This window comes from Chiloscyllium punctatum, chromosome 49 (assembly GCF_047496795.1).
Source record: "Chiloscyllium punctatum isolate Juve2018m chromosome 49, sChiPun1.3, whole genome shotgun sequence".
Taxonomy (NCBI): domain Eukaryota; kingdom Metazoa; phylum Chordata; class Chondrichthyes; order Orectolobiformes; family Hemiscylliidae; genus Chiloscyllium; species Chiloscyllium punctatum.
The window spans coordinates 38,751,914-38,777,145 of record NC_092787.1 but is presented as its reverse complement, the minus strand read 5'-3'; the positions used below and the strand labels follow the sequence as shown (position 1 = coordinate 38,777,145).

The following is a 25,232-nucleotide window of genomic DNA, read 5'->3' as shown; positions in this document are numbered from 1 at the left end:
GACACAGGGACTGAGGAGGTTGGGGGGACATTCGGAAAGAAGGGGTAAGGGGGGACATAGGGGCTGAGGGGGTAATGGGGGACATGGGGACTGAGGGGGTAAGGGGACACAGGGACTGAGGGGTAAGGGGGGCACAAGGACTGAGGGGGTAAGGGGGTGACACAGGGACTGAGGTGGTAAGAGGTGGACAGAGGGACTGAGGGGGAAAGGGGGGGACACAGGGACTGAGGGGGTAATGGGGACACAGGGACTGAGGGGGTAAGGGGACACAGGGACTGAAGGGGTAAGGGGGTACAGGGACTAAGGGGGTAAGAGGGGACACGGGGACTGAGGGGTAAGGGGGGAACAGGGACTGAGGGGGTAAAGGGGGGACACAGGGACTGAGGGGATAACGGGGGGACACAGGGACTGAGCAGGTAAGAGGGGGACAGAGGGACTGAGGGGTAAGGGAGAACACAGGGACTGAGAGGGTAAGGGGGAGACACAGGGACTGAGGGGGTAATGGGGGGACAGAGGGACTAGGGGGGTTAGTGGGGACACATGGACAGAAGGGGTAATGGGGGACATAGGGACTGAGGGGTAAGGGGCGGACACAGGCACTGAGGGGGTAAGAGGGACACAGGGACTGAGGGGGTAAGGGGGAGACACAGGGACTGAGGGGGTAATGGGGGGACACAGGGACTGGGGGGGGTTAGTGGGGACACATGGACAGAAGGGTAATGGGGGACATAGGGACTGAGGGGGTAAGGGGTGGATACAGGCACTGAGGGGGTAAGAGGGACACAGGGACTGAGGGGGTAAGGGGGGCACAGGGACTGAGGGGGTAAGGGGGGCACAGGGACTGAGGGGGTAAGGGGCAGAAACAGGCACTGAGGGGGTAAGGGGGTCACAGGGACTGAGGGGGTAAGGGGGGGACAGGGACTGAGGGGGTAAGGAGGGACACAGGGACTGGGGGGGAAGGGGGGATACAGGGCTGAGGGGGTTAGGGGGCAGGGACTGAGGGGATAAGGGGACACAGGGACTGAGGGGGTAAGGGGGGCACACGGACTGAGGAGGTAAGGGGGCAAAGACAGAGGGGGTAAGGGATGACACAGGGACTGAGAGGGTAAGGTGGTACTGGGACTGAGGGAGTAAGGGGACACAGGGTCTGAGGGGGTAAGGGAAAACACAGGGACTGATGGGTAAGGGGGGTACAAGGACTGAGGGGGTAAGAGGGGACGTGGGGACTGAGGGGGTAAGGAGGGACAGAGGGACTGAGGGGTTAAGGGGGGACACAGGGACTAAGGGGGTAAGGGGGTAAGTGGGGACACAGGGAGTGAGAGGGTAACGGGGCACAGGCACTGTGGAGGTAAGGGGGGCAGGATTGAGGGGGTGTGGGGGACACAGGGACCAATGGGGTAAGGGGTTACAGGGACTGAGGGGGTAAGGGAGGACACATGGACTGAGGGGTAAGGGGGGACTCAGGGATTGAGTGGGCAAAGGGGGACACGGGGACTGTGGTGGTAAGGGGGGACACAGGGACTGAGGGGGTAAGGGGGCACAGGGACGGAGGCGGTAAGGGGGGGACACAGAGACTGAGGGAGTAGGGGGGACACGGTGACTGAAGGGGTAAGGGGGACAGGAACTGAGGGGGTAAGGGAGGACACAGGGACTGAGGGGGTAAGGGGGGACTCAGGGACTGAGGGCTTAGGGTGACAGAGGGACTGAGGAGTAAGGGGGACACAGGGACTGATGGGGTAAGGGGTTACAGGGACTGAGGGGGTAAGGGGGTACAGGGTCTGAGGGGGCAAGGGGGTACAGGGACTGAGGGGGTAAGGGGGGATACAGGGGCTGAGCGGTGAGGGGGGACACAGGGACTTAGGGGTTAAGGGGGAACACAAGGACAGAGGAGGTAAGGGAGGGGGACACAGGGACTGAGGGTGTAAGGAGGGACAGGTACTGAGGGGGTAAGGGGAAACACACGAACTGAGGGGGTGAGGGGGGACACAGGGACTGAGGGGTAAGGATGGGCAGGGACTGAGGGGGTACTGGGGGGACACAGGGACAGAGGTGGTAATTGGGGGACACAGGGACTGAGGGGGTTGGGGGGACACATGAACAGAATGGGTAAGGGGAGACATAGGGACTTAGGGGATAAAGGGGGGACACAGGCACTGATGGGGTAAGGGAGGAAGGGGCATGAGGGGGTAAGGGGGGACAGGAACTGAGGGGGTAAGGGGACAGGTACTGAGGGGGTAAGGGGACAGGTACTGAGGGGGTAAGGGGGAATACAGGGACTGAGGGGGTAAGGGGGACAGGGACTGAGGTGGTAAGGGGGGGGGCAGGAACTGAGGGAGAAAGGGGAGATACAGGGACTGAAGGTATAAGGGGGGACACAGGGACTGAGGGGGTAAGGGGGGCAGGGACTGAGGGGGTAAGGGAGGACACATGGACTGAGGGGGTAAGGGGGGACTCAGGGATTGAGTGGGCAAAGGGGGACACAGGCACTGAGTGGGGTAAGGGGGGACACAGGGACTGAGGGGGTAAGAGGGGGACACAGGGACTGAGGGGGTAAGAGGGGGACACAGGGACTGAGGGTTTAGGGGGGACACGGTGACTGAAGGGGTAAGGTGGGTGCAGGGACTGAGGGGATAAGGGGACAGAGGTTCTGAGGAGGTAAGGGGGGGACACAGGGACTAAAGGGGTAACGGAACACAGGGACTGAGGAGGTAAGGGGGGACAGGAACTGGGGGAGTATGGGGAGATACAGGGACTGTGGGTGTAAGGGGGGGCACAGGGACTGAGGGGGTGGGGGGGACAGGGACTGAGGGGTGAGGGACACAGGGACTGAGGGGGTAAGGGAGGACACAGGGACTGAGGGGGTGGGGGGCACAGGGACTGAGGGGTGAGGGACACAGGGACTGAGGGGGTAAGGGAGCACAGGGACTGAGGGGGTAAGGGGGGGCATAGGGACTGAAGGGGTAAGGGGGTCACAGGGACTGAGGGCGTAAGGGGGGACACAGGGACTGAAGGGGTAAGGGGGACACACGGAAAGAAGGGGTAAGGGGGGACATAGGGACTTCGGGGGTAAGGGGGGCACAGGGACTGAGGGGGTAAGGGGCGGAAACAGGCACTGAGGGGGTAAGGGGGTCACAAGGACTGAGGGGGTAAGGGGGCACACAGGCACTGAGGGATTAAAGGGGGACAGGGACTGAGGGGCTAAGGGGGGACAGGGACTGAGGGGGTAAGAGGGACACAGGGACTGAGGGGGTAAGGGGGACACAGGGACTGAGGGGGTATGTGGGGCACAGGGACTGAGGGGGTATGGAGGGACACAGGGACTGAGGGGGTAAGGGAGGCACAGGGACTGAGGGGGTAAGGGGCGGAAACAGGCACTGAGAGGTTAAGGGGGTCACAGGGACTGAGGGGCTAATGGGGGACAGGGACTGAGGGGGTAAGGGGGGACACAGGGACTGGGGGGAAGGGGGGACACAGGGCTGAGGGTGTAAGGGGAACATGGCGACTGAGGGGATAAGGGGGGACACAGGGACTGAAGGGGTAAGGGGTGGACACAGGGACTGAGGGGGTAAGGGGGGGACAGGGACTGAGAGGGTATGGAGGGACACAGGGACTGAGGGGGTATGGAGGGACACAGGGACTGAGGGGGTATGGAGGGACACAGGGACTGAGGGGGTATGGAGGGACACAGGGCTGAGGGGGTAAGGGGACACAGGAACTGAGGGGGTAATGGGGGGACACGGACTGAGGGGGTAAGGGGGCAGAGACAGAGGGGGTAAGGGATGACACAGGGACTGAGGGGGTAAGGGGGGCACAGGGACTGAGGGGGTAAGGAGGGGACAGGGATTGAGAGGGTAAGGTGGTACAGGGACTGAGGGAGTAAGGGAGAAAACAGGGACCGATGGGGTAAGGGGTTACAGGGACTGATGGGGTAAAGGGGGTCACAGGAACTGAGGGGGTAAGGGGGGGACAAGGACTGAGGGGGTAAGAGGGGACGCGGAGACTGAGGGGGTAAGGGAGGGACACAGGCACTGAGCGGTAAGGGGGAACAGGGCCTGAGGGGGTAAGGGAGACAGAGGGACTGAGGGGTTAAGGGGGGACACAGGGACTAAGGGGGTAAGGGGGTAAGTGGGGACATAGGGAGCGAGAGGGTAACGGGGCACAGGCACTGTGGGGGTAAAGGGGGGCCGGGACTGAGGTGGTATGGGGGACACAGGGACTGAGGGCTAAGGGTGACTGAGGGACTGAGGAGTAAGGGGGACACAGGGACCGATGGGGTAAGGGGTTACAGGGACTGAGGGGGTAAGGGGGTAAAGGGTCTGAGGGGGCAAGGGGGTACAGGGACTGACGGAGTAAGGGGGGGACACAGGGACTGAGGGAGTAAGGAGGGACAGGTACTGAGGGGGTAAGGGGAAACACACGAACTGAGGGGGTGAGGGGGGACACAGGGACTGAGGGGTAAGGATGGGCAGGGACTGAGGGGGTACTGGGGGGACACAGGGACAGAGGTGGTAATTTGGGGACACAGGGACTGAGGGGGTTGGGGGGACACATGAACAGAATGGGTAAGGGGAGACATAGGGATTAGGGGATAAAGGGGGGACACAGGCACTGATGGGGTAAGGGAGGAAGGGGCATGAGGGGGTAAGGGGGGACAGGGACTGAGGGTGTAAGGGGGCAGGTACTGAGGGGGTAAGGGGGACAGGGACTGAGGAGGTAAGGGGGACAGGGACTGAGGAGGTAACGGGGGGACTCAGGGATTGAGTGGGCAAAGGGGGACACGGGGACTGTGGGGGTAAGGGGGGGACGCAGGGACTGAAGAAGTAGGGGGGACACGGCGACTGAAGGGGTAAGGGGGGACACAGGGACTGAGGGTGTAAGGGGACACAGGGACAGAAGGGGTAAGGGGGGACATAGGCACTGAGGGGGTAAGGGGTGACACAGGGACTGAGCAGGTCGGGGGGGACACAGGAACTGAGGGCGTAAGGGGAGATACAGGGACTGAGGTTGTATGGGGGGCAGGGACTGAGGGGGTAAGGGAGGACACAGGGACTGAGGGTGTAAGGGGGGCACAGGGACTGAGGGGGTAAGGGAGGACACAGGGACTGAGGGAGTAAGGGGGTCACAGAGAATGAGGGGGTAACGGGGGGGGGGACAGGGACTGAGGGGGTAAAGGGATGACACAGGCACTGAGTGGGGTAAGGGGGACAAGGTACTGAGGGGTTAAGGGGACACAGGGACTGAGGGGTGAGGGGGGGACACAGGGACTGAGGGGCTAAGGGGGTGACAGAGGGTCTGAGGTGTGATGGGGGACACAGGGACTGAGGGGGTAAGGGGGGATACAGGGAGTGAGGGGGTTACGGGGCACAGGGACTGAGGGGGTAAAGGGGGACACAGGCACTGAGGGGGTAAGGGGAGACACACGGACTGAGGGGGTAGTGGAGGGACACAGGCACTGAGGGAGTGAGGGGGTAATGGGGACGCAGGGACTGAGGGGTTAAGGGGGGACACAGGGAGTGAGGGGTTAACGGGACACAGGGACTGATGGGGTACAGGGGGACACAGGGACTGAGGGGGCAAGGGCGACACAGGGACTGAGAGGGTAAGGGGGGACAGGGACAGAGGGGGTTAGGGGGGACACAGGGACTGAGGGGGCAAGGGCGACACAGGGACTGAGAGGGTAAGGGGGGACAGGGACAGAGGGGGTTAGGGGGGACACAGGGACTGAGGGGGTAAGGGGTGGACACAGGGACTGAGGGGGTAAGGGGGACACAGGGACTGAGGGGGTAAGGGGACACAGGGACTGAGGGGTTAAGTGGGGCACAGGGACTGAGGTGGTAAAGGGGGGGATAGAGACTGAGGGGAGAAGGGGGACACAGGAACTGAGTGGGTAAGGGGGTCAGAGGGACTGAGGGATTAAGGGTGGACACAGGAACTGTGAGGGTAAAGGGGGACAGGGACTGATTGGGGAAGGGGGACACAGGGTCTGAGGGGGTAAAGGGGATAGAGGGGGTAAGGGGGGACACAGAGTGAGGGGGTAACTGGGCACAGGAACTAAGGGGGGGGAGTGGGGACAGAGGCACTGAGGGGGTAAGGGGGACACAGGGACTGAGGGGTTAAGGGGGGACACAGGGACTGAGGGGGTAAGGGGGGACACAGGGAGTGAGGGGGTAAGGGGGGAACAGGGACTGAAGTGGAAAGGGGGGGAAACAGGCACTGAGGGGGTAAGAGGGTACAGGGACTGAGGGGGGGAAGGGGGACACAGGTAGTGAGGGGGTTACGGGGCATAGGGACTCAGGGGGTAAAGGGGGACACGGGCACTGAGGGGGCGAGGGGGACACAGGGACTGAGAGGGTAAGGGGGGACATGGACTGATGGAGTAAGGGGGGACATAGGGACTGAGGGGGTAAGGGGGACAGGGACTGAGGGGGTAAGGGGGACAGGGACTGAGGGGGTAAGGGGGACAGGGACTGAGGGGGTAAGGGGACACAGGGACTGAGGGGTTAAGGGGGGACACAGGAACTGTGAGAGTAAAGGGGGACAGGGACTGAGGGGGGAAGGGGGACACAGAGATTGAGGGGGGAAGGGGGACAGAGGGACTGAGGGATTAAGGGGGGACACAGGGAGTGAGGGGGTTACGGGGCATAGGGACTGAGGGGGTAAAGGGGGACACAGGGACAGAAGGGGTAAGGGGGGACATAGGCACTGAGGGGGTAAGGGGTGACACAGGGACTGAGCAGGTCGGGGGGGACACAGGAACTGAGGGCGTAAGGGGAGATACAGGGACTGAGGGAGTAAGGGAGACGCAGGGAGTGAGGGGGTAAGGGGGACAGAGGGACTGAGGGTCTAAGAGGGGACACAGGGACTGAGGGAGTAAGGGGGTCACAGAGAGTGAGGGGGTAACGGGGGGGGGACAGGGACTGAGGGGGTAAAGGGATGACACAGGCACTGAGTGGGGTAAGGGGGACAAGGTACGGAGGGGTTAAGGGGACACAGGGACTGAGGGGTGAGGGGGGGACACAGGGACTGAGGGGCTAAGGGGGTGACAGAGGGTCTGAGGTGTGACGGGGGACACAGGGACTGAGGGGGTAAGGGGGGATACAGGGAGTGAGGGGGTTACGGGGCACAGGGACTGAGGGGGTAAAGGGGGACACAGGCACTGAGGGGGCAAGGGGAACACAGGGAATGAGAGGGTAAGGGGGGACAGGGACTGAGGGAGTAAGGGGTTACAGGGACTGAGGGGGTAAGGGGGACACAGGGACTGAGGGGGTAAGGGGAGACACACGGACTGAGGGGGTAGTGGAGGGACACAGGCACTGAGGGAGTGAGGGGGTAATGGGGACGCAGGGACTGAGGGGTTAAGGGGGGACACAGGGAGTGAGGGGTTAACGGGACACAGGGACTGATGGGGTACAGGGGGACACAGGGACTGAGAGGGCAAGGGCGACACAGGGACTGAGAGGGTAAGGGGGAGACAGGGACTGAGGGGTTAAGGGGAGAAAAAGGGACTGAGGGTGTAAGGGGCCACAAGGACTGAGTGGGTAAGGGTGGCACAGGGACTGACGGGGTAAAAGAGGGACACAGGCACTGAGGGGGTAAGGGGGGACAGGGACAGAGGGGGTAAGGGGGGACACAGGGACTGGGGGGGTAAGGGGTGGACACAGGGCCTGAGGGGGTAAGGGGACACAGGGACTGAGGGGTTAAGAGGCGGACACAGGAACTGAGGGGGTAAGGGGGACACAGGGACTGAGGGGAGAAGGGGGACACAGGGACTGAGGGGAGAAGGGGGACACAGGGACTGAGTGGGTAAGGGGGTCAGAGGGACTGAGGGATTAAGGGTGGACACAGGAACTGTGAGGGTAAAGGGGGACAGGGACTGAGGGGGGAAGGGGGACACCGAGATTGAGGGGGGAAGGGGGACAGAGGGACTGAGGGGTTAAGGGGGGACACAGGGAGTGAGGGGGTTACGGGGCATAGGGTCTGAGGGGATAAAGGGGGACACAGGGAATGAGATGGTAAGGGGGGACAGGGACTGAGGGAGTAAGGGGGCAGGGACTGAGGAGGTAAGGGGGAAACACAGGGACTGAGGGTGTAAGGCAGGACACACGGACTGAGGGGGTAAGGGGGTGACACAGGGACTGAGGGGGTAAGGGGGGCACAGCGACTGCGGGGGTAATGGGGCACAGACACTGATGGGGTAAAGGGGGACACAGTGACTGAGGGGTAAGGGGGGGCACATGGACTGAGGTGGTAAGGGGTGGACAGAGGGACTGACGGGGTTGGGAGGGACATGGGGCCTGAGGGGGTAAGGGGGGGGACGCAGGCACTGTGGGGGTAAGGGGGACACAGGGACCGTGGGTTAAGGGGGTACAGGGACTGACGGGGTAAGGGGGGGACACAGGGACTGAGGGGGTAAGGGGTTACAGGGACTGAGTGGGTTAGGGGGGATACAGGGACTGAGGGGGTAAAGGAGTACAGCGACTGAGGGGGTAAGAGGGGGACACAGGGACTGATGGGTTAAGGGGGGACACAGGGGCTGAGGGGGTAAGGGTGGACAGGGACTGAGGGGGTAAGGGGGGACAGGGACTGAGGGAGTAAGGGGGGCATGGACTGAGGGGGTAAGGGAGGACACAGGGACTGAGGGAGTAGGGGGGACAGGGACTGAGGGGGTAAGGGAGGACACAGGGACTGAGGGGGTGGGGGGCACAGGGACTGAGGGGTGGGGAACACAGGGACTGAAGGGGTAAGAGGGGACACGGACTGAGGGAGTAAGGGGGGCAGGGACTGAGGGGGTAAGGGAGGACACAGGGACTGAGGGGTTGGGGGGCACAGGGACTGAGGGGTGGGGGACACAGGGACTGAAGGGATAAGGGGGGGCACATGGACTGAAGGGGTACGGGGGGACAGGGACTGAGGGGGTAAGGGGGGGGCAGGGCCTGAGGGGGTAAGGGGGCAGGGACTGAGGGGGTAAGGGGGGACACAGGGACTGAGGGGTTAAGGGGGACAGGGACTGAGCTGGTAAAGGGGGACACAGGGACAGAAGGGGTAAGGGGTGGACATAGGCACTGAGGGGGTAAGGGGTGACACAGGGACTGAGCAGGTCGGGGGGGACACAGGAACTGAGGGCGTAAGGGGAGATACAGGGACTGAGGGTGTATGGGGGGCAGGGACTGAGGGGGTAAGGGAGACGCAGGGAGTGAGGGGGTAAGGGGGACAGAGGGACTGAGGGGGTAAGGGAGACGCAGGGAGTGAGGGGGTAAGGGAGGACACAGGGACTGAGGGTGTAAGAGGGGCACAGGGACCGAGGGGGTAAGGGAGACGCAGGGAGTGGGGGGTTAAGGGGGACAGAGGGACTGAGGGTCTAAGGGGGGACACAGGGACTGAGGGAGTAAGGGGGTCACAGAGAGTGAGGGGGTAACGGGGGGGACAGGGACTGAGGGGGTAAAGGGATGACACAGGCACTGAGTGGGGTAAGGGGGACAAGGTACTGAGGGGGTAAGGGGTCACAGGGACTGAGGGGTTAAGGGGACACAGGGACTGAGGGGTGAGGGGGGGACACAGGGACTGAGGTGCTAAGGGGGTGACAGAGGGACTGAGGTGTGACGGGGGACACAGGGACTGAGGGGTTATGGGGGGGCACAAGGACTGAGGAGGTAAGCGGGACACAGGGAGTGAGGGGGTAAGGGGGACAGAGGGATTGAGGGGGTAAGGGGGGCACAGAGTGAAGGGGTAACGGGGCATAGGGACTAGCGGGGGAAAAGTGGGGACACAGGTACTGAGGGGGTAAGGGGGACACAGGGACTGAGGGGGTAAGGGGGACGCAGGGAGTGAGGGAGGAAAGTGGCACAGGGACTGAGGTGGTTATGAGGGACATGGGGACTGAGGGGGTAATAGGGAACACAGGAACTAAGGGGGTAAGAGGGTACAGGGCCAGAGGGGGAAATGGGGGACACAGGGACTGAGGGAGCACAGGGACTGAGGGGGTAATGTGGGGACACAGGGACTGAGGGAGTAAGGGGGGCAGAGGGACTGAGGGGGTAATGGGGGGACACAGGGACTGAGGGAGTAAGGGGGGCACAGGGACTGAGGGAGTAAGGGGGGCACAGGGACTGAGGGGGTAAGGGGGACAGAGGGACTGAGGGGGTAAGGGGACACAGGGACTCAGGGGTTAAGGGGGGCACAGGGACTGAGGTGGTAAAGGGGGGCACAGGGAGTGAGGGGGTAAGGGGGACAGAGGGACTGAGGGGTTAAGGGGGGACACAGGGAGTGAAGGGGTAACGGGGCACAGGGATTGATGGGGTAATGGAGGGACACAGGCACTGAGGGGGCAAGGGGGACACAGGGACTGAGAGGGTAAGGAGGACAGGGACTGAGTGGGTAAGGGGGTACACAGGGATTGAGGGTGTAAGGGGGACACAGGGACTGAGGGGCTAAGGGGGGGACACATGGACTGAGGGGAAAAGGGGGGCACAGGGACTGAGGTGGTAAAGGGGGACACAGGGACTGAGGGGGTAAGGGGACACAGGGACTGAGGGGTTAAGGGGGGACACATGGACTGAGGGGAAAAGGGGGGCACAGGGACTGAGGTGGTAAAGGGGGACAGCTACTGAGGGGGTAAGGGGGACACAGGGACTGACGGAGTAAGGGGGGGACACAGCGACTGAGGGGGTAAGGAGGGGACCCGGCTGAGGGAGTAAGGGACTGAAGATTAAGTGGGGACACAGGGACTGAGGGGTGAGGGGGGACACAGGGACTGAGGGGGCACAAGGACTGAGGGGGTATGAGGGACATGGGGACTGAGGGGGTAATGCGGGAACACAGGCACTGAGGGGGTAAGGGGAACACAGGGAATGAGATGGTAAGGGGGGACAGGGACTGAGGGGGTAAGAGGGGTGACACAGGAACTGAGGGGGTAGTGGAGGGACACAGGCACTGGGGGAGTAATGGGGACGCAGGGACTGAGGGGTTAAGGGGGGACACAGGGAGTGAGGGGGTAAAGGGAGCCACAGGGACTGAAGGTGAATGGGGAGGGCGGAAACAGGCACTGAGGGAGTAAGAGGGTACAGGGCCTGAGGGGGTAAGGGGGACACAGGGACTTGGGGAAGGGGGACACAGGGACTGAGGGGGTAAGGGGGGACACAGGGAGTGAGGGAGTTACGGGGCACAGGGACTGAGGGGGTAAAGGGGGACACAGGCACTGAGGGGATGAAGGGGATACAGGGACTGAGGGGGTAAGGGCGAACACACGGAATGAGGGGGTAAGGGGGGCACAGGGACTGAGGAGGTAAGGGGGGGTGACACAGGGACTGAGGGGATTGGGGGGACAGGGCCTGAGGTGGTAAGGGGGGACATAGGGACTGAGGGGGTAAGGGGGGCACAGCGACTGAGGGAGTAATGGGAGGGCAGGGAATGAGGGGGGAAGGGGGGACAGGGACTGAGGAAAAAGGTGGACACAGGGACTGAGGGGGTAATGGGGCACAGTAACTGATGGAGTAAAGGGGGACACAGTGACTTAGGGGTAAGGGGCACAGGGACGGAGGTGGTAAGGGGGGGACAGAGGAACTGACGGGGTTGGGAGAGACATGGGGACTGAGGGGGTAAGGGGGTACAGGGACTAAGGGGTAAGGGGGGGACACAGGGACTGAGGGGGTAAGGGGTGGACAGGGACTGAGGGAGTAAGGGGTTACAGGGACTGAGGGGGTAAGGGGGGATACAGGGACTGAGGGGGTAAGAGGGGGACACAGGGACTGAGGGATGAGGGGGGGACACAGGGACTGAGGGGTTAAGGGGGGACACAGGGACTGAGGGGTTAACGGGACACAGGGATTGATGGGGTACAGGGGGACACAGGGACTGAGGGGGCAAGGGGGACACAGGGACTGAGGGGTAAGGGGGGACACAAGGACTGAGTGGGTAAGGGTGGCACAGGGACTGACGGGGTAAAAGAGGGACACAGGCACTGAGGGGGCAAGGGGGACACAGGGACTGAGAGGGTAAGGGGGGACAGAGACAGAGGGGGTAAGGGGGGACACAGGGACTGGGGGGGTAAGGGGTGGACACAGGGCCTGAGGGGGTAAGGGGACACAGGGACTGAGGGGTTAAGAGGCGGACACAGGAACTGAGGGGGTAAGGGGGACACAGGGACTGAGGGGGTAAGGGGACACAGGGACTGAGGGGTTAAGGGGGGCACAGGGACTGAGGGGAGAAGGGGGACACAGGGACTGAGGGATTAAGGGTGGACACAGGAACAGTGAGGGTAAAGGGGGACCGGGATTGATTGGGGAAGGGGGACACAGGGTCTGAGGGGGTAAGGGGATAGAGGGGGTAAGGGGGGACATGGAGTGAGGGGGTAACGGGGCACAGGGGCTGAGGGTGGGGGGGAAAGTGGGGACACAGGCACTGAGAGTCTAAGGGGGACACACGGGACTGAGAGGTGAAGGGGGATACAGGTTCTGAGGGGGTGAGGGGGGAACACAGGGACAATGGGGGGTAAGGAGGGGACACGGGGACTGAGGGGATAAGGGGGGAGACAGGGACTGAGAGGTTAAGGGGGACACAGGGAATGAGGGGGTAAAGAGGGACACCGGGAGTGAGGGGGTAATGGGGACGCAGGGACTGAGGGATTGGGGGGAACAGGGACTGAGGGGTTAAGGGGGGACACAGGGACTGAGGGGTTAAGGGGGGACACAGGGACTGAGGGGGTAAGGGGGTCAGGCACTGATGGGGTAAAGGGGGCCACAGGGACTGAAGTGGAAAGTGGGGGGAAACAGGAACTGAGGGGGTAAGAGGGTACAGGGCCTGAGGTGGTAAGATGGGACACAGGGACTGGGGGTAAGTGGGGCACAGGGACTGAGGGTGTAAAAGGGGGACAGGGACTGAGGGGGCGAGGGGGACACAGGTAGTGAGGGGGTTACGGGGCATAGGGACTGAGGGGGTAAAGGGGGACACAGGCACTGAGGGGGCGAGGGGGACACAGGGACTGAGAGGGTTAGGGGGGACAGGGACTGATGGAGTAAGGGGGGACATAGGGACTGAGGGGGTAAGGGGACACAGGGACTGAGGGGGCGAGGGGGACACAGGGACTGAGAGGGTTAGGGGGGACAGGGACTGATGGAGTAAGGGGGGACATAGGGACTGAGGGGGTAAGGGGACACAGGGACTGAGGGGTTAAGGGGGGCACAGGGACTGAGGTGGTAAAGGGGGGGATAGGGACTGAGGGGAGAAGGGGGACACAGGTCCTGAGTGGGTAAGGGGGTCAGAGGGAGTGAGGGATTAAGGGTGGACACAGGAACTGTGAGGGTAAAGGGGGACAGGGACTGATTGGGGAAGGGGGACACAGGGTCTGAGGGGGTAAGGGGGGACACAGAGTGAGGGGGTAACTGGGCACAGGAACTAAGGGGGGCAACGTGGGGACACAGGCACTGAGGGGGTAAGGGGGACAGAGGGACTGAGGGTCTAAGTGGGGACAAAATGGACTGAGAGGTTAAGGGGGATACAGGGACTGAGGGGGTGAGGGGGGAACACAGCGACAATGGGGGGTAAGGAGGGGACGCAGGGACTGAGGGGGTAAGGGGGGAACAGGGACTGATGGGGTAAAGGGGGCCACAGGGATTGAAGTGGAAAGGGGGGGGGGGAACAGGCTCGGAGGGGTTAAGAGGGTACAGGGCCTGAGGTGGTAAGGCGTGACACAGGGACTGGGGGGGGGAAGGGGGACAGGGACTGAGGTGGTAAAGGGGCACAGGGACTGAGGGAGGAAGGGGGTCAGAGGGATTGAGGGGTTAAGGGGGGACACAGGGAGTGAGGGGGTTACGGGGCATAGGGACTGAGGGGGTAAAGGGGGACACAGGGTCTGAGGGGGCGAGGGGGACACAGGGATGAGGGGGTAAGGGAGTACACGGCATGAGGGGCTAACAGGACACAGGGACTGAGGGGGTAAAGCGGGGACACAGGCACTTTGAGGGTAAGGGGCACAGGTACTGAGGGGGTAAGGGGGGACACAGGGACTGAGGGGTTAAGGGGGACACAGGGACTGAGGGGTTAAGGGGGACACAGGGACTGAGGGGGTAAGGGGGGACACAGGGGCTGAGGGTGTAAGGGGGCACAGGTACTGAGGGGGTAAGGGGAAACACAGGGACTGAAGGGGTAAGGAGGGGACACAGGGACTGAGGGGGTAAGGGGGCACAGGTACTGAGGGGGTGAGGGGGGACACAGGGACTGAGCGGTTAAGGGGGACACAGGGACTGAGGGGGTAAGGAGGGGACACAGGGACTGAGAGGGTAAGGGTGCACAGGTACTGAGGGGGTAAGGGGGGACACAGGGACTGAGGGGGTAAGCAGGCACAGGGACCGAGGGGGTAAGGGGGGGTGGGTACACAGGGATGAGGGGGTAAGGGGGTCACAGGGACTGAGGGGTTAAGGGGGACACAGGGACTGAGGGGGTAAGGGGGACACAGGGACTGAGGGGGGTAAGGGGGCTCAGGGACTGAGAGGGTAAGGGAGATCACGGCATGAGGGGCTAACAGGACACAGGGACTGAAGGGGTAAAGGGGGGACACAGGCATTGTGGGGGTAAGGGGGGACAGGGCCTGAGGGGGTAAGGAGGACACAGGGACTGAGGGGGTAAGGGGGGGACACAGGGACTGAGGGGGTAAGGGGGGGACAAGGACTGAGGGGTTAAGGGTGGGACAGGGACTGAGGGGGTAAGGGGGCACAGGGACTGAGGGGGTAAGTGGGGGACACAGGGATGAGGGGGACAAAGGAACTGAGGGGTTAAGGGGGGACACAGGGATTGAGTGGGTAAGGGGGAAAATGGCGTGAGGGGCTAACAGGACACAGGGACTGAGGGGTAAGCGGGCACAGGGACTGAGGGGGTAAGGGGGGACACAGGGGCTGAGAGGGTAAGGGTGCACAGGTACTGAGGGGGTAAGGGGGGACAAAGGGACTGAGGGGGTAAGCAGGCACAGGGACCGAGGGGGTAAGGGGGGGTGGGTACACAGGGATGAGGGGGTAAGGGGGTCACAGGGACTGAGGGGTTAAGGGGGACACAGGGACTGAGGGGGGTAAGGGGGCTCAGGGACTGAGGGGGTAAGGGAGATCACGGCATGAGGGGCTAACAGGACACAGGGACTGAAGGGGTAAAGGGGGGACACAAGCATTGTGGGGGTAAGGGGCAGCAGGGCCTGAGGGGGTAAGGAGGACACAGGGACTGAGGGGGTAAGGGGGGGACACAGGCACTGTGGGGGTAAGGGGGACACAGGGACTGAGGGGAAAAGGGGGCATAGGACTAAGGGGGTAAAGGAGGGACACAGATACCGAGGGGGCGAGGGGGGTCACAGGGACTGAGAGGGTAAAGGGGGACAGGGACTGAGTGAGTAAGGGGGACACAGGGTCTGAGGGGGTAAGGGGGGACACAGGGAGTGAGTGGGTAACAGGGCACAGGGACTGAGGGGGTAAAGGAGGGACATAGGCACTGAGAGGGTAAGGGGGACACGGACTGAGGGAGTAAGAGGGACACAGGGACTGAGGGGGTAAGGGGACATAGGGACTGAGGGGGTAAGGGGGGACACAGGGACTGAGGGGTTAAGGGGGTCACAGGGACTGAGGGGGTAAGGGGGTACAGGGACTGAGGGGTTAAGGGGGACACAGGGACTGAGGGGGTAAGGGGGGGGCAGGGACTGAGGGGGTAAGGGGGACAGAGGGACTGAGGACGTAAGGGGGCTCAGGGACTGAGGGGGTAAGGGGGACACAGGGACTGATGGGTTAAGGAGGACAGAAGGACTGAGTGGGTAAGGGGGGTTCACAGCGTGAGGGGCTAATAGGATACAGGGACTGAGGGGGCAAAGGGGGCCCACAGGCATTGTGGGGGTAAGGGGGCACAGGGACTGAGGTGGTAAAGGGTGGACAGGGACTGAGGGTGGAAAGTGGGGACACAGGGACTGAGGGGGTAAGGGGGTCAGAGGGACTGAGGGTCTAAGGGGGGACACAGGGACTGAGGAAGTAAGGGGGGGACACAGAGAGTAAGGGGGTAACGGGGCACAGGGACTGAGGGGGTAAAGATGGGACACAGGCACTGAGTGGGGTAAGGGGGAAAAGGTACTGAGGGGGTAAGGGGACACAGGGACTGTGGTGGTAAGGGGGGTGTACAGGGACTGAGAGGGTAAAGGGGGACAGGGACTGAGAGGGTAAAGGGGGACATAGGGACTGAGGAGGTGAGGGGGACAGAGGTACTGAGGGGATAAGGGGGGACACAGGGAGTGAGGGTGTAACAGGGCACAGGGATTGAAGGGGGAAAAGTGAGGTCACAGGCACTTGAGGGGGTAAGGGGGACACAGGGACTGAGGGGATAAGGGGGATGCAGGGAGTGAGGGGGTAAGGGGGTCACAGGGACTGAGGGGGTAAGGTGGGACACAGGAACGAGGGGTAAGGGGGACACAGACACTGAGGGGATAAAATGGACGCAGGGAGTGAGGGGGTAAGGGAGGACACAGGGATGAGGGGTAAGGCGGGACAGGGACTGAGGGGGTAAGGGGGACACAGGAACTGAGGGGTTAAGGGGGGCACAGGGACTGAGTGGGTAAGGGGATACATGGCATGAGGGGCTAACAGGACACATGGACTGAGGGGGGTAAAGGGCGGACACAGGCACTTTGGGTGTAAGAGACACAGGTACTGAGGGGGTAAGGGGGGACACAGGGACTGAGGGGTTAAGGGGGACACAGGGACTGAGGGAGTAAGCCGGCACAGGGAATGAGAGGGTAAGGAGGGGACACAGGTTCTGAGGGGGTAAGGGTGCACAGGTACTGAGGGGGCAAGCGGGGACACAGGGACTGAGGGGGTAAGGGGGACAGAGGGACTGAGGGGTTAAGGGGGGACACAGGGATTGAGGAGGGCAAAGGGGGACACAGGGACTGAGGGGGTGTGGGGACTCAAGGACTGAGGGGGTAAGTGGGACACAGGGACTGAGGGGTAAGAGGGACAGGGATTGAGGGGCTAAGGGGGGCACAGGTACTGAGGGGGTAAAGGGGGGACAGGGACTGAGGGGGTAAGGGGGGGACACAGGGACTGAGGGGGTAAGGGGGCACAGGTACAGAGGGGATAAGGGGGGGATAAGGAACGAGGGGTTAAGGGCGGGACAGGGACAGGGACTGGGGGGGTAAGGGGGGGCACAGGGACTAAGGGGGTAAGGGGGGGACACAGGGATGAGGGGGTAAGGCGGGACACAGGGACTGAGGGGGTAAGGGGGGACACAGGGATGAGAAGGTGAGGGGGGACACAGTGACTGAGGGGGTAAAGGGGGACAGGGACTGAGGGTGGAAAGTGGGGACACAGGGCCTGAGGGGGTAAGGGGGACACAGGGACTGAGTGGATAAGGGGGATGCAGGGAGTGAGGGGGTAAGGGGGTCAGAGGGACTGAGGGGATAAGGGGGGACAGGGATGAGGGGGTAAGGGGGGACACAGGGACTGAGGGGGTAAGGGGGAACAGGGACTGAGGGAGTAAGGGGGGAACAGGGACCGAGGGGGTAAGGGGGACAAAGGAACTGAGGGGTTGGGGGGACACAGGGATGAGAGGGTGAGGGGGGACACAGTGACTGAGGGGGTAAGGGGACACAGGGACTGAGGTGGTAAAGGGTGGACAGGGATTGAGGGGGGAATGGGGACACAGGGACTGAGGGGGTAAGGGGGGACACAGGGACTGAGGGGATAAGGGGGATGCAGGGAGTGAGGGGGTAAGGGGGACACAGGGACTGAGGGGGTAAGGGGGTCAGAGGGACTGAGGGGTTAAGGGGGTACACAGGCATTGAGGGGGTAAGGGGGGACAGAGGCTCGGAGGGGGTGAGGGGTCACAGGGATTGAGAGGGTAAGGGGGGACAGGGACTGAGGGGGTAAGAGGGGGACACAGGGACTGAGGGGTGAGGGTGGACACAGGGACTGAGGGAGTAAGGGGGCACAGGGACTGAGGGGGTAAAGGGGACACAGGGACTGAGGGGGTAAGGGAGCACAGGAACTAGGGTGGTAAGGGGGGGACACAGGGACTGAGGGGGTAAGGGTGTTTCAGGGACTGAGATGTTAAGGGGGAGCACAGGGACTGAGGGGGTAAGGAGGAACATGGGAACTGAGGGGGTAAGGGGGGACACAGGCACTGAGGGGTTAAGGGGGTAAGGGGGGCACAGTGACTGAGGGGGTAAAGGTGGGATGGGGACTGAGGGGGGAAGGGGGACACAGGTACTGAGGGGTAAGGGGGACAGAGGCACTGAGGGGTTAAGGGGGACACAGGGACTGAGGGGGTAAAGGGGACACAGGGAGTGAGGGGGTAAAGGTGGGACAGGGACTGAGGGGGTAAGGGGGGACACAGGCACTGAGGGGTTAAGGGGGTAAGGGGGGCACAGTGACTGAGGGGGTAAAGGTGGGACAGGGACTGAGGGGGGAAGGGGGACACAGGTACTGAGGGGTAAGGGGGACAGAAGCACTGAAGGGTTAAGGGGGACAGAGGGACTGAGGGGTTAAGGGGGTACACAGGTATTGAGGGGGTAAGGGGGGACAGGGACTAAGGGGGTAAAGGGGGGACACAGGCACGGAGGTGGCGAGGGGTCACAGGGACTGAGAGGGTAAGGGGGGACAGGGACTGAGGGAGTAAGGGGGACACAGGGACTGAGAGGGTAAGGGGGGGACACAGATACTGAGGGGGTAAAGGGAACAAAGGGACTGAGGGGGTAAGGAGGGGACACAGGGTCTGAGGGGTAAGGGGGGACACAGGGACTGAGGGGGCAAGGGGGGGGAACACAGATACTGAGAGGGTAAGGGGAACAAAGGGACTGAGGGAGTAAGGGGACACAGGTACTGAGGGGGTAAAGCAGGGACACAGGCACTTTGAGGGTAAGGGGCACAGGTACTGAGGGGGTAAGGGGGGACACAGGGACTGAGGGGTTAAGGGGGACACAGAGACTGAGGGGTTAAGGGGGGCACCGGTACTGAGGGGGTAAAGGGGGGGGGGACAGGGACTTAGGGGGTATGGAGGGTACCGGGACTGAGGTGGTAAAGAGGGGAGAGGGACTGGGGGGGTAAGGAGGGGACAGGGACTGAGGGGTTAAGGGTGGGACAGGGACTGAGGGGGTAAGAGGGGGACACAGGGATGAGGGGGTAAGGGAGTACACGGCATGAGGGGCTAACAGGACACAGGGACTGAGGGGGTAAAGCGGGGACACAGGCACTTTGAGGGTAAGGGGCACAGGTACTGAGGGGGTAAGGGGGGACACAGGGACTGAGGGGTTAAGGGGGACACAGGGACTGAGGGGTTAAGGGGGACACAGGGACTGAGGGGGTAAGGGGGGACACAGGGGCTGAGGGTGTAAGGGGGCACAGGTACTGAGGGGGTAAGGGGAAACACAGGGACTGAAGGGGTAAGGAGGGGACACAGGGACTGAGGGGGTAAGGGGGCACAGGTACTGAGGGGGTGAGGGGGGACACAGGGACTGAGCGGTTAAGGGGGACACAGGGACTGAGGGGGTAAGGAGGGGACACAGGGACTGAGAGGGTAAGGGTGCACAGGTACTGAGGGGGTAAGGGGGGACACAGGGACTGAGGGGGTAAGCAGGCACAGGGACCGAGGGGGTAAGGGGGGGTGGTTACACAGGGATGAGGGGGTAAGGGGGTCACAGGGACTGAGGGGTTAAGGGGGACACAGGGACTGAGGGGGTAAGGGGGACACAGGGACTGAGGGGGGTAAGGGGGCTCAGGGACTGAGAGGGTAAGGGAGATCACGGCATGAGGGGCTAACAGGACACAGGGACTGAAGGGGTAAAGGGGGGACACAGGCATTGTGGGGGTAAGGGGGGACAGGGCCTGAGGGGGTAAGGAGGACACAGGGACTGAGGGGGTAAGGGGGGGACACAGGGACTGAGGGGGTAAGGGGGGGACAAGGACTGAGGGGTTAAGGGTGGGACAGGGACTGAGGGGGTAAGGGGGCACAGGGACTGAGGGGGTAAGTGGGGGACACAGGGATGAGGGGGACAAAGGAACTGAGGGGTTAAGGGGGGACACAGGGATTGAGTGGGTAAGGGGGAAAATGGCGTGAGGGGCTAACAGGACACAGGGACTGAGGGGTAAGCGGGCACAGGGACTGAGGGGGTAAGGGGGGACACAGGGGCTGAGAGGGTAAGGGTGCACAGGTACTGAGGGGGTAAGGGGGGACAAAGGGACTGAGGGGGTAAGCAGGCACAGGGACCGAGGGGGTAAGGGGGGGTGGGTACACAGGGATGAGGGGGTAAGGGGGTCACAGGGACTGAGGGGTTAAGGGGGACACAGGGACTGAGGGGGGTAAGGGGGCTCAGGGACTGAGGGGGTAAGGGAGATCACGGCATGAGGGGCTAACAGGACACAGGGACTGAAGGGGTAAAGGGGGGACACAAGCATTGTGGGGGTAAGGGGCAGCAGGGCCTGAGGGGGTAAGGAGGACACAGGGACTGAGGGGGTAAGGGGGGGACACAGGCACTGTGGGGGTAAGGGGGACACAGGGACTGAGGGGAAAAGGGGGCATAGGACTAAGGGGGTAAAGGAGGGACACAGATACCGAGGGGTCGAGGGGGTCACAGGGACTGAGGGGTTAAGAGGGACACAGGTACTGATGGGGTAAGGGCAGGACACAGGGACGGAGGGGGTAAGGGGGGAAGGGACTGAGGGGGTAAGGGCAGGACACAGGGACTGACAGGGTAAGGGGGGAGACAGGGACTGAGAGGGTAAGGGGGCACACAGGAATTGAGGGGGTAAGTGGGGACAGGGACTGAGGGGTTAAGTGCGGGACAGGGACTGAGGGCTTAAGGGTGGGACCTGGACTGAGGGGATAAGGGGGGAATCAGGGACTGAGGGGGTAAGGGGGACACAGGGACTGAGGGGGCATTGGGGGGACACAGGGACTGAGAGGGTAAGGGGGGGACACAGGGATGAGGGGGTAAGGGGAACACAGGGACTGAGGGGGTAAGGGGGGACAGGGACTGAGGGGGTAAGGGGGGACACAGAGACTGAGTGGGTAAGGGGGGACACAGGGACTGAGGGGGTAATGGGGGACAGGGACTGAGGGGATAAGGGGGGGACAGGGCCTGAGGGGGTAAGTGGGACACAGGGATTTAAGGGGTAAGGGGGGACACAGGGACTGAGGGGGTAATGGGGGACAGGGACTGAGGGGATAAGGGGGGGACAGGGACTGAGGGGGTAAGTGGGACACAGGGATTTAAGGGGTAAGGGGGGACACAGGGACTGAGGGGGTAATGGGGGACAGGGACCGAGGGGGTAAGGGGGGGACAGGGACTGAGGGGGTAAGTGGGACACAGGGATTTAAGGGGTAAGGGGGGACACAGGGACTGAGGGGGTAATGGGGGACAGGGACTGAGGGGGTAAGTGGGGGACAGGGACTGAGATGGTAAGGGGAGGACACAGGGATGAGGGGGTAAGGGGGGACACAGGGACTGAGGGGGCATTTGGGGGACACAGGGACTGAGGGGGTAAAGGGTGGACACATGCACTGTGGGGGTAAGGGGGACACAGTGATTGAGTGGGTAAGGGGGGACAGGGCCTGAGGGGGTAAGTGGGACACAGGGATTGAAGGGGTAAGGGGGGACACAGGGACTGAGGGGGTAATGGGGGACAGGGACTGAGGGGGTAAGGGGGGGCAGGGACCGAGGGGGTAAGGGGGGGACAGGGCCTGAGGGGGTAAGTGGGACACAGGGACTGAGGGGGTAAGGAGGGGACACAGGGACTGAGGGGGTAAGGGGGGGACACAGGGACTGAGGGGGTAAGGGGGGGACATAGGGACTGAGGGGGTGGGGGGCACAGGGACAGAGGCGGTAAGGGGGGGACACAGGGACTGAGTGGGTAAGGGGGCACAGGTACTGAGGGGGTAAGGGCGAGACACAGGGATGAGGGGAAAGGGGGGACAGGGACTGAGGGGGTAAGGGGGCTCTGGGGCTGATGGGGTAAGGGGGGGACACTTGGACTGAGGGGTTAAGGGGTCGCAGAGACTGAGGGGGTAAGGGGGCACAGGGACTGAGGGGGTAAGGGGGGACACAGGGACTGAGGGCATAAGGGGGGACAGGGATTGAGGGGGTAAGGGGGGACAGGGATAGAGGGGGTAAGGGGGGACACAGGGACTGAGGGGGTAAGGGGGGGGACACAGGGACGGAGTGGGAAACGGGGGACAGGGACTGAAGGGGTAAGGGGGACAGAGGGTCTGAGGGCGTAAGTGGGGACAGAGGGACTGATGGGGTAAGGGGGACACAGGGACTGAGGGGGTAAGGGGGGACAGGGACTGAGGGGGTAAGGAGGGGACAGGGACTGAGGGCTTAAGGGCGGGACAGGGATTGAGGGAGTAAGGGGGCACAAGGACTGAGGGAGTAAGGGGGCACAGGGACTGAGGGGGTAAGGGGGGGACACAGGGATGAGGGGGTAAGGGGGGAACACAGGGACTGAGGGGGCAAGGGGGACACAGTGACTGAGTGGGTAAGGGGGACACGGATTGAGGGGCTAACAGGGCACAGGGAATGAGGGGGTAAAGGGGGGACACATGCACTGTGGTGGTAAGGGGGACACAGGGGCTGAGGGGTAAGGGGGGACAGGGCCTGAGGGGGTAAGTGGGACACAGGGATTTAAGGGGTAAGGGGGGACACAGGGACTGAGGGGGTAATGGGGGACAGGGACTGAGGGGATAAGGGGGGGACAGGGACTGAGGGGGTAAGTGGGACACAGGGATTTAAGGGGTAAGGGGGGACACAGGGACTGAGGGGGTAATGGGGGACAGGGACCGAGGGGGTAAGGGGGGGACAGGGACTGAGGGGGTAAGTGGGACACAGGGATTTAAGGGGTAAGGGGGGACACAGGGACTGAGGGGGTAATGGGGGACAGGGACTGAGGGGGTAAGTGGGGGACAGGGACTGAGATGGTAAGGGGAGGACACAGGGATGAGGGGGTAAGGGGGGACACAGGGACTGAGGGGGCATTTGGGGGACACAGGGACTGAGGGGGTAAAGGGTGGACACATGCACTGTGGGGGTAAGGGGGACACAGTGATTGAGTGGGTAAGGGGGGACAGGGCCTGAGGGGGTAAGTGGGACACAGGGATTGAAGGGGTAAGGGGGGACACAGGGACTGAGGGGGTAATGGGGGACAGGGACTGAGGGGGTAAGGGGGGGCAGGGACTGAGGGGGTAAGGGGGGACTCAGGGACTGAGGGGGTAAGAGGGGACACAGGGACTGAGGGGGTAAGGAGGGGACACAGGGACTGAGGGGGTAAGAGGGGACACAGGGACTGAGGGGGTAAGAGGGGACACAGGGACTGAGGGGGTAAGGGGGGACTCAGGGACTGAGGGGGTAAGGAGGTGACACAGGGACTGAGGGGGTAAGAGGGGACACAGGGACTGAGGGGGTAAGGGGGGCACAGGGACTGAGTGGGTAAGGGGGACACAGGGACTGAGGGGGTAAGGGGGGGGACACAGGGACTGAGGGGGTAAGGGGGGGGACACGGGGACTGAGAGGGTAAGGGGGGGTGGAACACAGGGACTGAGTGGGTAAGGGGGTGGGTGAACACAGGTACTGAGGGGGTGGGTGTGCTGGGTAGTCGGAGGGAGCAGGATAATTATGTGTGAGAGTCTCAGAGAGAGCCTGAGATGAACAGTGACTGATACCGGACAGCCAGCTTCATCCAGACCGTGAGGAACCAGCCTGTACACTCCCTGAGCTCAGGGTGTGCCTGACACCATCGGTCTGCTCAGATGGGTGATGCTTCAGCCTTGCCTTCAGTGCCATCCGCAGAGATACGACCTCACCCTAACCCTGTGTCGCGGGGAGGTGCAGGTGCAGCGTGGACACTTGCTCAGGTCCCACCCTTTACCCTCAGCCCTTCCCTCCGTTCACTCAGAGTCCCGGAGGCTGCCTCTCAGTGTGAGGGGATCCCAGCCAGAGCTCCTACACTCCCACCAGTGGGCAGCTAAACACAGCTCAAACACAGGAAAACTCTCAGGACGAGAGGGGGACGAATACTGTGTCAGGACCCTGTGCCTGCATGAGGCAAGGAAACAGCCACCAAATCTCCACCCTGTCAATCCCTGCTGTGTCCTCTCTCTGAGGTGAGCTACAGGAATGTTTAGCTGTGAAAGTTGCTGCTTTGAGGTTTCCCCTGTTCTGACGGTCACACTCTGGGGAATGGCAGAGGTCCCCATTGACTGCCTGACCCTCCCCTTTGTCTGCAAGTTAAGCCCAGCCTCCTCCCTCACCGACTCCCCCCACTCCAGGCCCAGGGCAGAGAACAAGCCTCAGACAGAACTGTGTGACCACGGCTGGCAAAGCTTTCTCCAGGTGGGGGTGGGTGGGAAGGGGGTGAGAGGGGCTAATGTCCCTGTCTGTGACGAATCAGGAGCAAATGTGAAGCAAAACTCACCCAGAAGGCTACATGGGAGCACAATCAGCGGTATAATCACGGTGAGGAACATTTGGCAGCTTCTTCCCTCAGCAATGACCGAGGAGTGCAGCAAAGCAGCAGAAAGCCTGCACTTTAACCCTCCCTATCAACAACTCCCTAACACATTGCTGTTTCTCAATCATTCTTGTTGGGTTTATGAGGATTTGAGAGAACTTTAACCAGGAATTGCACTGGCTCCTTGTAACCCTTTGCGGACCAGGGCTCCCTCTGAATGTTGGGTAAAAGTGAGGACTGCAGATACTGAAGATCAGAGTCGAGCGTGTGGTGCTGGAAAAGCTCAGCAGGTCAGGCAGTATCCGAGGGGGAGGCGAATCGACGTTTCGGGCCGCAGCCCCTCATCAGGAATGAGGCTGGGAGCCTCGGGGGGCTGAGAGACAAATGGGAGGGGGGTGGGGTTGGGAGGAAGGTAGATGAAGGTGGTGGAAAAGGTGATAGGTCAGAGAGGAAGGAGACGGAAGAGTGGATAGGTGGGAAAGGTGATGGACAGGTCAGGAGGGCGGTGCCAAGTTGGAGGTTTGGGACTGGGATAAGGTGGGGAAGGGGAAATGAGGAAATTGGTGTATTCCACATTGATCCTGTGTGGTTGAAGGGTCCCAAGACAAAGTATGTTGTGTCCTTCCTCCAAGTGTCGGGTGGTAAGGGTTTGACGATGGAGGAGGCCCAGGACCTGTGTGTCCTTGGTGGAGTGGGAGGGGGAGTTACCGTGTTCAGCCATGGGGCAGGTGGGGTTGGTGGGTGCTGGTGTCCCAGAAACATTCTCTAAAACCATCTGCA

At 62.3% G+C, this 25,232-nt stretch overlaps 1 protein-coding gene across 1 annotated transcript in view; it reads right to left on the bottom strand.

Moving 5' to 3' along the window:
• The window catches only part of LOC140469283 (apical endosomal glycoprotein-like), a 48,991-nt gene extending 24,333 nt beyond the window's left edge, over positions 1-24,658 (bottom strand). Inside the window, exon 1 of the mRNA XM_072565626.1 lies at positions 24,417-24,658. Within this exon, the coding sequence (XP_072421727.1) occupies positions 24,417-24,468 (52 nt within the window). The 5' untranslated portion in view covers positions 24,469-24,658. The remainder of the gene's footprint in view (positions 1-24,416) is intronic.
• Between the last annotated feature and the right edge of the window lie 574 nt (positions 24,659-25,232).